At 34.9% G+C, this 12377-nt stretch overlaps 1 protein-coding gene across 1 annotated transcript; it reads right to left on the reverse strand.

Annotated features, from left to right (window-relative positions):
• Window positions 1-680: 680 nt before the first annotated feature.
• LOC123548697 (vacuolar-sorting protein SNF8-like) lies at window positions 681-3685 on the reverse strand. The gene is made up of 3 exons (XM_053546854.1): window positions 3543-3685; window positions 3222-3363; window positions 681-767 (listed from the first exon to the last, which is right to left on the reverse strand). Exons 1-3 carry the CDS (start codon window positions 3683-3685, stop codon window positions 681-683), a joined length of 372 nt encoding a protein of 123 aa, XP_053402829.1.
• Between the last annotated feature and the right edge of the window lie 8692 nt (window positions 3686-12377).

Consider the following 12377-nt stretch of genomic DNA (forward strand, 5'->3'; position numbering starts at 1 on the left):
CCCCGGTAATTTCTGAAGGATACTGCAACATTCATAGTCCTGAATTATAAATTCCGCACTGCAGCATATGAGTTCAAATATTGAACTTGCCATGAATCACTGCTGATTAGATTAATAAATGAATTGCCTACACTGCATGTCATTCATATATCTGTATATACAAGCCGTAACATGAGTGTCATTCATGTTCCAAATATGAACTTGCCATCACAGCAATTTCATTTCATGAGTCCCGGATTATATTGAATGGTTTTATCACTGTGTTATGGTTCCTGGGATATAATTAATTGCAATTACTGCTGTTTCATGAGTTCTGATAAGTATCCTGCCTTAACGCATTTCTCATGAGTCCCCTGACAATATATTGAATGCCCCAAAGTGTACTTTGGGATATGATACTGAATGCTGATAGGATGTCAATTGGTTCCCATCTATGCACTTGCTGTATCACGACATCGAGCTTCTCCTGGGAGAAATATTGACCTTGTCAGCACGCAGGTCTTCATGATTACCTGGTAAAATATCTGAACCCTTTAGTAACTGGGACAGCCCTTAACACTTGTCGTTCGATGTCATTCAGAGGTTCCCTGAAAAAAACTGCTGTATCACGCATTATATGTTCCAAAAATCGAAGGTAAACTTTTCCAGATTCTAAAGATGACAAGCTAAGCGCTGGTAGATTAAAAGCTTACCAAAGCTCTATTTGCCCTCTCTTCTTCCCATTTAAGATCCTTAGTGAGTTTACTCTTAGTAACATGTGCAGAACTCTGAAAAACATATCACATGATATTCTGCCTTAAAAAAAGAAGAACATGTTTATTTGGAAATTCAGTTTATACAAAACAACAACTTTCGACCTGGAACTTTCAAAACACATTAACTAGCTCAAACATCTTATTCAATTTATGAACAATTCAGTCTTAAAATTAAGCGACTTTAAATGTTAATAAAAAGGATTTGATTCTGTATGTTATGATTAACACATTTCTTTCAAGTCAGAACATTTTAGAATCAAACCGAAAGTGAAAATTGTTCAGATCAGTTAGGTCATAATATGCCATGTGTTTCTACGGATGTTAAATTCATACAACTGAAAACACAAAAGACTATGAATATTGATCCAAATTAGGGACAAATGTGGTCTTTGTACATTTCTCATGCTTGCTGTTATCATGTATAAGTTTATTATAAATTTACAATGATGGAATGGATCACTCTTTGCTTACCTGTGCTCTGACTGTATCACAGCTGTATGAATCATCTAAGTTTGTCGGGAGAATGAACATGTCCAGATACAACTGAGGCTTGCTGTATTACTGCTGTATGTTACACATGTAATTTGAGGACGAACTTATCTCCAAATGTATATAACAGACATTCTTATTCTAATTCTGTAATCAATGCCAAGTTTTCTTCCGATTGGATCAAGTAAGCAATGCCTGTCTGCTATCATCACTCATGTCATTCACAAATGTTTCTGGATATATATATTGAAACTCTCCGTATCATTGCAAGTCATTCATGATTCCCGTATCACTGCACGTCATTCATGAGTTCCCCTGGGAATATATATCTGAACTTGACGTATCACTGCACGTCATTCATGAGTTCCCCTGGGAATATATATCTGAACTTGACGTATCACTGCTGTCATTCATGAGTTCCCCTTGGAATATATATCTGAACTTGCCGTATCACTGATGTCATTCATGAGTTCCCCTTGGAATATATATCTGAACTTGCCGTATCACTGCTGTCATTCATGAGTTCCCCTGGGAATATATATCTGAACTTGCCGCATCACTGCTGTCATTCATGAGTTCCCCTGGGAATATATATCTGAACTTGACGTATCACTGCATGTCATTCATGAGTTCTCCTGGGAATATATATCTGAACTTGCCGTATCACTGCATGTCATTCAGGAGTTCCCCTGGGAATATATATCTGAACTTGCCGTATCACTGCATGTCATTCAGGAGTTCCCCTGGGAATATATATCTGAACTTGCCGTATCACTGCATGTCATTCAGGAGTTCCCCTGGGAATATATATCTGAACTTGACGTATCACTGCTGTCATTCATGAGTTCCCCTGGGAATATATATCTGAACTTGCTGTATCACTGCATGTCATTCATGAGTTCCACTGGGAATATATATCTGAACTTGCTGTATCACTGCATGTCATTCATGAGTTCCACTGGGAATATATATCTGAACTTGCTGTATCACTGCATGTCATTCATGAGTTCCCCTGGGAATATATATCTGAACTTGCCGTATCACTGCATGTCATTCATGAGTTCCCCTGGGAATATATATCTGAACTTGCCGTATCACTGCATGTCATTCATGAGTTCCCCTGGTAATATATATCTGAACTTGCCGTATCACTGCATGTCATTCATGAGTTCCCCTGGGAATATATATCTGAACTTGCCGTATCACTGCATGTCATTCATGAGTTCCCCTGGGAATATATATCTGAACTTGCCGTATCACTGCATGTCATTCATGAGTTCCCCTGGGAATATATATCTGAACTTGCCGTATCACTGCATGTCATTCATGAGTTCCCCTGGGAATATATATCTGAACTTGCCGTATCACTGCATGTCATTCATGAGTTCCCCTGGGAATATATATCTGAACTTGCCGTATCACTGCATGTCATTCATGAGTTCCCCTGGGAATATATATCTGAACTTGTTGTATCACTGCATGTCATTCATGAGTTCCCCTGGGAATATATATCTGAACTTGCCGTATCACTGCATGTCATTCATGAGTTCCCCTGGGAATATATATCTGAACTTGCCATTTCACTGCATGTCATTCATGAGTTCCCCTGGGAATATATATCTGAACTTGCTGTATCACTGCATGTCATTCATGAGTTCTCCTGGGAATATATATCTGAACTTGTCGTATCACTGCATGTCATTCATGAGTTCCCCTGGGAATATATATCTGAACTTGCCGTATCACTGCATGTCATTCATGAGTTCCCCTGGGAATATATATCTGAACTTGCTGTATCACTGCATGTCATTCATGAGTTCCCCTGGGAATATATATCTGAACTTGCTGTATCACTGCTGTATGATGCATGATAACTCCTCGAGGAACAGACTGGATCATGTACATACCTGAGCTTGTTGTATTACTGCTGTATGATCCATGCTAAGTCTTCTAAGGACAGTTAGATCATGTACATACCTGAGCTTGTTGTATAACTGCTGTATGATCCATGCTAAGTTCTCCAGGGACAGACTGGATCATGTAAGTTCCTCCTACAGGAATAACAGTAAAACCATTTCCCAATGCTTTCAGCTTCTTTATAGCTCTTAACAAGTCATCACTGAAATACATAAAAGCATTTGAAAATTCATGTTTGTTTGACAAACAACCCTATGCATTTACAGATCCTCTATCTCCTGTTAAGTTACAATTACAGCCACACAGAAGTCTGAAATTCAATTTATGTAACAATCTCAGCTGTAATTAGATTAAAGTCTGTAACAGAGTTGAAATACTTACTAACTAACATCTTGACTTTTCTTGCTTCTTGATTTCTTCAGTTTTTCCTTCAATTCTTCTATACTAATCAAACCTAAAATGGTGAAAAATCTTGATATTTCATCAGTTATGTACAGTGATAAGCCTTCATGCTGGGTTGTCATCTTTGTGATTGTGTAGTAAATCTCATTACATAATAATAACCATTAAAATTTTGCTATATTTGATTTTTGCACTTCACAATTAGGGCATTCAATTTGGGTGTTTTGGAGTACAATATATGACCAAACTGTGTGCAAATTGTAATGTTATGAAGTATAAGTTTATTGCAGAAAACAACTGTAACAATGTAATCATATTAATCAAACTCTATCTTGGCTTTCTGTAGCTCTGTTAAGTAGTTACACCAGGTAGCTTTCAAAATTGTGGTGGCAATAATCTAAAATACTCTGTCTGTGGTACCAATGAAGCCTGTCCAGATAGCTCAACTGGAGGTGACCTGCTGCAAAATTTGATCTAAATGCTGAGAGTTCAGTTACTACATGTAGATCTAGATGAGGAAATTTATCTCCAAGATGATATGATATAAGACAATTCCTTATTCTACACCTCTTTATACTTTCAAATTTGGTTATTACAGCTGAGACATTTATAGTCATTTTCCAGTAGGGGACTTTGTATTGCATGGCAATACTTCATTCACTTGTTTTTACTAGTAAAATTCTTAGTGCCTACGACAACTGAAAATAAGTTAAGTTTCTTTATAAGTATGTAAGTTGTAAATGTCAACAAAATTGATTGATAATTTTGAAAAATTTTGTAACCATGTCATTTTTTGGTTTCATTGAGATCCAGCCAACATCTGATAAAACTGTATTTTAAATTGTAACTATTTTTCCCCTTTCTGAATTTCATGGTACATCTGTTACCATCTATTTACATCTGAATATAGTTCTTTTTGTTTGCACCCAATATTTCATATGTGGTATTAACTAAACAATATTGATGCCAAAATAAACATATTGAATTGTATTGTTTATATGTTGAAATGGACAAAATAATAGGATAAAAAACACATGCACAATGTTTTGTTTTTAATTATTAAAGTTGAAGTGTATTCAGTTATTTGAACTGTGGCAGTTTTTCTATCAATGATAATAGTAAACTTAGCTCGGCTACTCGAAGAATAAGTAGAGCTATCCTACTCTACACAATGTCAGCATCAGCGTTGCATCTTGGTTAAATTTTTGTATCAGTCCTTTTTAGCTCACCTGTCACAAAGTGACAAGGTGAGCTTTTGTGATCGCGCGGTGTCCGTCGTCCGTCGTCCGTCCGTGCGTCCGTGCGTCCGTAAACTTTTGCTTGTGACCACTCTAGAGGTCACATTTTTCATGGGATCTTTATGAAAGTTGGTCAGAATGTTCATCTTGATGATATCTAGGTCAAGTTCGAAACTGGGTCACGTGCCATCAAAAACTAGGTCAGTAGGTCTAAAATAGAAAAACCTTGTGACTCTCTAGAGGCCATATATTTCATAAGATCTTCATGAAAATTGGTCAGAATGTTCACCTTGATGATATCTAGGTCAAGTTCGAAAAATGGGTTTACGTGGGTTCAAAAACTTAGGTCAGTAGGTCTTTAAAAAAAGAAAAAACCTTGTGACCTCTCTAGAGGCCATATTTTTCATGAGATCTTCATGATATTGGTCAGAATGTTTACCTTGATGATATCTAGGTCAAGTTCGAAAACTGGGTCACGTAGGGTCAAAAACTAGGTCATTAGGTTTTAAAAATAGAAAAAACCTTGTGACCTCTCTAGAGGCCATATTTCTCAATGGATCTTCATGAAAATTGGTCAGAATGTTCACCTTGATGATATCTAGGTCAAGTTCGAAACTGGGTCACATGGGGTTAAAACTAGGTCAGTAGATCTAAAAATAGAAAAACCTTGTGACCTCTCTAGAGGCCATATTTTTCATGAGATCTTCATGAATATTGGTCAGAATGTTCACCTTGATGATATCTAGGTCAAGTTCGAAACTGGGTCATGTGGGGTCAAAAACTAGGTCAGTAGGTCTAAAAATAGAAAAACCTTGTGACCTCTCTAGAGGCCATATTTATCAATGGATCTTCATGAAAATTGGTGAGAATGTTCACCTTGATGATATCTAGGTCAAGTTTGAAACTGGGTCACGTGCGGTCAAAAACTAGGTCAGTAGATCTAAAAATAGGAAAACCTTGTGACTCTCTAGAGGCGATATTTTTCAATGGATCTTCATGAAAATTGGTCAGAGTGTTTACTTGAAGATATCTAGGTCAAGTTCGAAACTGGGTCACGTGGGGTTAAAAACTAGGTCAGTAGATCTAAAAATAGAAAAACCTTGTGACCTCTCTAGAGGCCATATATTTCATAAGATCTTCATGAAAATTGGTCAGAATGTTCACCTTGATGATATCTAGGTCAAGTTCGAAACTGGGTCACGTGGGTTCAAAAACTAGGTCAGTAGGTCTAAAAATAGAAAAACCTTGTGACCTCTCTAGAGGCCATATTTTTCATGAGATCTTCATGAATATTGGTCAGAATGTTTACCTTGATGATATCTAGGTCAAGTTCGAAACTGGGTCACGTAGGGTCAAAAACTAGGTCATTAGGTCTAAAAATAGAAAAACCTTGTGACCTCTCTAGAGGCCATATTTCTCAATGGATCTTCATGAAAATTGGTCAGAATGTTCACCTTGATGATTTTAGGTCACGTTCGAAACTGGGTCACGTGGTGTTAAAAACTAGGTCAGTAGATCTAAAAATAGAAAAACCTTGTGACCTCTCTAGAGGCCATATTTTTCATGAGATCTTCATGAATATTGGTCAGAATGTTCACCTTGATGATATCTAGATCAAGTTCGAAACTGGGTCATGTGGGGTTAAAAACTAGGTCAGTAGTTCTAAAAATAGAAAAACCTTGTGACCTCTCTAGAGGCCATATTTATCAATGGATCTTCATGAAAATTGGTCAGAATGTTCATCTTGATGATATCTAGGTCAAGTTTGAAACTGGGTCACGTGCGGTCAAAAAACTAGGTCAGTAGATCTAAAAATAGGAAAACCTTGTGACCTTCTAGAGGCGATATTTTTCAATGGATCTTCATGAATAATTGGTCAGTGTTTACTTGAAGATATCTAGGTCAAGTTCGAACTGGGTCACGTGGGGTTAAAAACTAGGTCAGTAGGTCTAAAAATAGAAAAAACCTTGTGACCTCTCTAGAGGCCATATTTTCTCAAGGGAATTTTTCATAAAAAATTTGGGAAAAAGTTCAGTTTTGGATGATTCAGATCGGGTTTTTGGGAAAAACTGGTAAAGTGCGGTCAAAAACTAGGTCAGTAGGTCAAAAAATAAAAAAAAAAACCTTTGTGACCCCAAAGGGGCCCATTTTTTTTTCACGAAAATTTTTCATGAAAATTGGTGAGAATTTTTTCACCTTGAGATATCTAGATCAATTTAAAAGGGGCCCACGTCCCCTTAAAAAAACTGGGCCCCTTGGGCCCCAAAAAAAAGAAAAAACCTTGGGGCCCTTTTCCCCTAGAGGCCTTTTTTTTCAAGGATCTTATAAAAAAAATTGGTCAAAATTTTTTTAAACTTAAATGATATCTAGGTCCATGTCTCAAAAACTAGGTCACTATGTAAAAATAATAAAAAAAAAGACGTCATACTCAGTTCAACACTGGGTAAAGGGGGATGGGGTTAGCGATTCGGGAAACCATCTTTGGCCTCTTGTTTAGCAATACCTTTAAAAAATTTTCTTTCATAAGCAGTTTTTATTTCCAATAGGGTTTCTTTTAAATTCAGAAATTTTATAAATTCCAGACACTTTTTAAAACTGACAAAAAAAAAAAATTTAATTCAAATGCTGGACTTTTAAATTTGATTCACTTTGCAAAAAAGGTGCAGATAAAGAAAAGCCTGACACTGTGTATTCGGAACAAAATCTGCACTTTTGAGCCCATTTTAAATTTAGGTAAGTTTTCATTTTCACTGTTAAAAACTCTGTCAAAACGAAGCGGAACAAGCACATTAAAAAAATTTTAGAAGGGGAAGGGTTTTTTTAAAAAAAATTGCTTATGTAAAAATTTAAAAAAGGGTTAAAAAATTTCCCTTTTAGCAAATCTAAAAAGAAAGTGAAAGGGAAGAAACCCCCTGCAGCAACTTACTTTTCTCCCAAATTTTAATTTGGGAAATCCTCCAAATTCCAAATTTTGGGAAGGACAAAAAACGGTTTAAACCCAAAAAAGATATTTACATGAAAAAAAGGACTTACCTTTTGTCGTACTAATACAATTTGGCAAGGGGTTTCCCTTTTCCCTGAAAAAAAAATTTTAAAAATTTTTTCCATGTTTTTATAATTATTTCCCACATCATGTAATTGATATATTTTTTTGGGTGGAGAAAATTTGGGCAGTCCAGAAAAAGCCACAGCTTTTTCCCTCTCCCTTCCCACTGGTAGACAAAAATGTGCGAAACCATTAAGAAACAAAAAAGGTAAAAAAGTGCAAAAAGTTTTTACTTTAAATATCCCCGTTTTAAAAACTTGTACAAAAAATTTCATCCCCCCTTTTATGCGCCCCTCTTTTATCTGAAGAAAACCCAAGAAAAAAAAAAACCATAGTGTTAAAAAAACCCAATTTTTTTTTGAACTTTTTTTTAAATAACGGCATAAATGCTTGCGACTTAATTGCACTTTTCATGAAAAATTAAAGAACGGAATTAAATAGTGGGGGAAAAATGGGGACTTGTAGATATAAAACTGGTTTTTTAAAAATAAAAAAAAGGGAAAAAGAAATAATTTAAAAATTACTGTTTTTGCAAAAAAACAAAGAAAAACAAGGAAAAAGATCTGTTTATAAAGTTTTTGATATCGGGGCAAAACCAAATAAAAAAATTTTGCCCACTGACCCACACGCTTTCCTTTGTTTGAAAATCATATATCTCGTATTGGGAAATTTGGGAAATTTATCTTTGTAACAAAAGAGGGTTAATAAAAAAAAGGGCAATTTTTAAACCCTTATAAATTTAATAAATTGGGGACATTTAAAGAAACAGAAAATTTTACGTTCTTAAAAAACCCAGGGCCAGACAAGTCATTCTTTTCGGCCATTGTTTTGGGTTTGCTAATTTAAAAAAATTTCCTCTTGCCCCAGAAAGGTTTTTTCCCACTTGCTGCTCGCAACCTTCCCCCTGACTTCTGCAGAGTGCAGTTTTTTTCTTCATGGGAAGTTTAACTGAGCCTTCTAACTCAGCAATGCAATAAATAAAAAAAGGGAAAACAACTTAAAGGTGGTAAATTACATTTAAACAACTTTTAATGACTTTTTTTTTACTTTTTGTTTTTTCCCTGGTAGAGAATTATTTAAGGAAAAAAAAGCCCAAATTTACAAAGGTTAAAATTCCTATTTGAAATGTAAAAATTTTATTATTTTTTTTAAAAATTTTGAAATTACTCCCCTTTAATATAAAAATAAATAAAAAGTGGGTATTTCTTTTTATTTCGATCCCAATTTTCCTATTTTTAAAATTTGAAATTTGAAAAGACATATCAAAACTTTGAACAATCGAATCAAAATGCAATTTTAAAAAAACCTTTTGTCCCTTAAAAAAATTTTCTTTTTATTTCCAATCTATCTTGGTTGCGAAACCCAAAGGATAGGCAAAGGGGGTAATAAAAATTTTTTCAAACTTGGTTTCAAAATGAATTCCTTCAAAAATACTAATTTTTAAGGGCAAATATTTTTCAAAATTTTTTACAATATGTTTTTAAATTTATCCTTTCCTTCGGAAAAGTTGTTTTTTCAAATTTATACTTTGTTTTAAAATAATTTAACGGGTTTTGGGAAACCCGGGAAATGGGAAAAAAGAAATTTTAAAATTTCCCTTTCCATTGAAAATCAATTTTGTAAAAAGGGGGTTGAGTAAAACTAAATGAGAAAAAATGATCAGATCCCCAAAATTTTTAAACCCAAACCCGTTCCCTGGCCAAAATCGATTATCCCCCTTTTAAAGGGAAAACAACAAAAGATAATAAAAATTTTAAATTTACATACCCAACTTTCAAATGCAAACTAATTTTTATTTCTTTTAAAAACAGATTCAACAAAAGGGCCCTAAAAGATGCCCCTATTTTACAATGTAGTTAAAGTTCAAAATTCAGTGATTTTTTTAATTTGATAAAACCTTTAAAATTTCCTCTTTCATTATCCCCCCACAAAAAAATTTTGGGGGTGGTTAAAGGATGAGTTTTGGCGGTCGGTCGGCCTGGGGGGTTTTTTGCAGGGTTTTCCCAGGGGAAAAACTAAAGAAAGGCTTGCCCAAATTTTAAATATTTTTGGTATCAGGTGTAACATAAAAAAAATACAAAAAATTTCTACTTTGAGGCCCTGGGGGTTTAAAAGGTCAAGGCCCACAGGGACGGGGAACAGTTAAGTGGTTTCCTTTTGGATAAAATTGAGAACTTTTGGGGCCCTTTAGGATAAAAAATTTTTGGGTTTACACAGGTTTTTTAACTTTCATAAAAAAGAAAGGTCAATTTCCATTTTAAAGGGTATGTAGGAAAAAGGGTCAAGGTCACTTTGCTCAGAACATTTTAAAGGGTTTTCCCCCGGATGATTTCTTTGGGCCCCGCTTGACCAAGGATCATAAACTGAAATGCAGGGGGGTTTTTGACTTTGAATCTGTGGGTTTCAAAGGTAAAGGGTTCACAGGGGACTCGGAACATTTAAAAGGGTTTTCCCCGGATGTAACTTGAGAATGTTTGGGCCTGGGATCATAAATTTTGGTACACTTTGGTAACATCAAAAAAATACAGGTCAAGTTTATTTTGGGGCGAAAGACAAATGTCAAGGTCACAGTGATTTGGGAAAACCGTTAAACGTTTCGGAAAAGTAATTTGGAAATTTTGGGGCCTGGGATCATAAAAAACTGATAGGGAGGTTGGTTATGATTTGCAGATGACACCAAAAGAGTTTTGAGGTCAGTGGGTTCACGGGGAAAGGTCACAGGGGACCCGGAACATTTAAACAGTTTTCCCGGAAAATTAATTTGAGAATGTTTGGGGAAACTAGTTCAAAAAACTTAATCGGAGGTTTGGGTTTCATGTAAAAGCAGATGACCCATATTGACTTTTAGTTCAAAAGGTCCCAAAGGGCATTTAAAACCTGTTTTGGACAATAACTTGAGAAGCTTGGGCGGAGGTATAAAAGAAACTTTATTGGGAGGGTTTATCATAAAAAACATGACCTCTAAAGAATTTTTTGGGGAGTAGGGTTTAAAAAAGGGCAAGCAAGTTCGGCCCAAAAAAACCCCTTAGGTTTTGTGCCCCTGTATATTGTGGGAAAAATAATTTTGTAAAAACCCGTGACAAAATCCCGTTTTACCTATTTTCCCTACAAGATCCATATGCGCCGACCCGAAGAGAACATTTTGAAAATCATTTTAAGATGTCAAATTGCCACAAGACTCTATATTACATTTCTCCGGGAGGAAAATAAAAACCAGCATAATATTTTTTAAAGGGATTCCCAAAAAGCATGTCAAATGAAAATAATCAAGGCCTTCTTGTGTTTTTTCCTCTCTTTAAACCCCGGTTTTAAAAGGGTTTGAAAGCTTCATTAGTTTAAATTGGAAAAATTTGACGATAAAACTCGAAAATCACTGATAATTTTTTAAAAAATAAAAAAAAAACCCTTTTTCCCCTTTTTGCTGTCTCTTTACTTCATCTTCAACTTTTTTTCTGCTTTCAACCTGCCCAATTTCAAAACCCTTTTTTATTCCCGATGTGTCTTTTAAAAAAAAAGGACATTAGGAAAATACAGACGTTAATTTTTTGCAAGAATTCCAAGAACATGGAATGTATTAGGGCCTTTCAGATGGAATCCCCTTTTTTAGAGGGTCAGTTTTTTTCGGGGTGGAATTTATATTTCCCACAGTTTTACTTTTAAAAAGCTAAGACCGGGCAAATTTTATTATCAGACATGTTAACCCCAATTTGCAAGATATTGAAAAATGTCTCATATTTATTTTGGGTATACCCAAAATTTTTAAACACTGACATGTAAAAGAAGAAAAGGGGTTTTCTTGAATGAGACCCACAATCTGTTTAAGGGGGCCCCTTAAAAATTTAAATAATTTTATCTTTTGCTTTGGGCATTTTGTACCATTGCTTTTTAATTCCCCTTTAAAAGACCAAAATAAAAATGGGGAACATAGCTGAAAATTTTGGGGGGGTTTTGTAAGGACTTTTTTTTCCACCGGGCTTTTTCGCTTTCATCATCTTTAAATAAAAAAAAAAATGTACTTTTAACTTTTACCAATTTTTCAAACAAAGGACAGCCCTTGATAAAAAAATTTTAAGATACCTGTACATGAAATTTTGGGTGGATTTCCACTGTCTCCCCCCCCCCTCCACCTGCACAACCCGGCTCATCGTACTTGTTGCAAAACGTGGGTTTCCCTTTACAAACCTATTTTATAGGGGTAATAAATATTTACTCTTACAGTGAAAGACAGACAAAATAATTTTAAAAATTTAGTCTATTTCTTTTTTAATATATAAATAATCACTGGGGTTTTAAACTCCAGCCAATAAGGAAACCAAAGGAAGACTGTCCTCAAAAAAATAAATTATACCCAAATTTTTACAAAAAAAACACTTTATACATCACTTAATAATGACCCGTTTTTTTAAATGTATGCAGCCCTTTTATTCCCTAATGAAGGGCCCAACAAATGTCTAAACTTTTAAATTTGGAAAATTTTCGAAAAAACCTTTTTTAAGTTTTGTATACTTTTAAAATATAAAAAAATCTTTT

The sequence above is a fragment of the Mercenaria mercenaria genome, chromosome 6 (assembly GCF_021730395.1).
Source record: "Mercenaria mercenaria strain notata chromosome 6, MADL_Memer_1, whole genome shotgun sequence".
Taxonomy (NCBI): Eukaryota; Metazoa; Mollusca; class Bivalvia; order Venerida; family Veneridae; genus Mercenaria; species Mercenaria mercenaria.

What these genes read in the sequence shown, in the direction of transcription:
- LOC123548697 (XM_053546854.1), bottom strand. Translation starts at nt 3,685, where the DNA reads ATGACAACCCAGCATGAAGGCTTATCACTGTACATAACTGATGAAATA. An exon ending in AAAAGTCAAGATGTTAGTTA is followed by an intron (nt 3,364 to 3,542) that starts GTAAGTATTTCA and finishes TATGTATTTCAG; the next exon opens with TGATGACTTGTTAAGAGCTA. An exon ending in CAGTTATACAACAAGCTCAG is followed by an intron (nt 768 to 3,221) that starts GTATGTACATGA and finishes TATGTTTTTCAG; the next exon opens with AGTTCTGCACATGTTACTAA.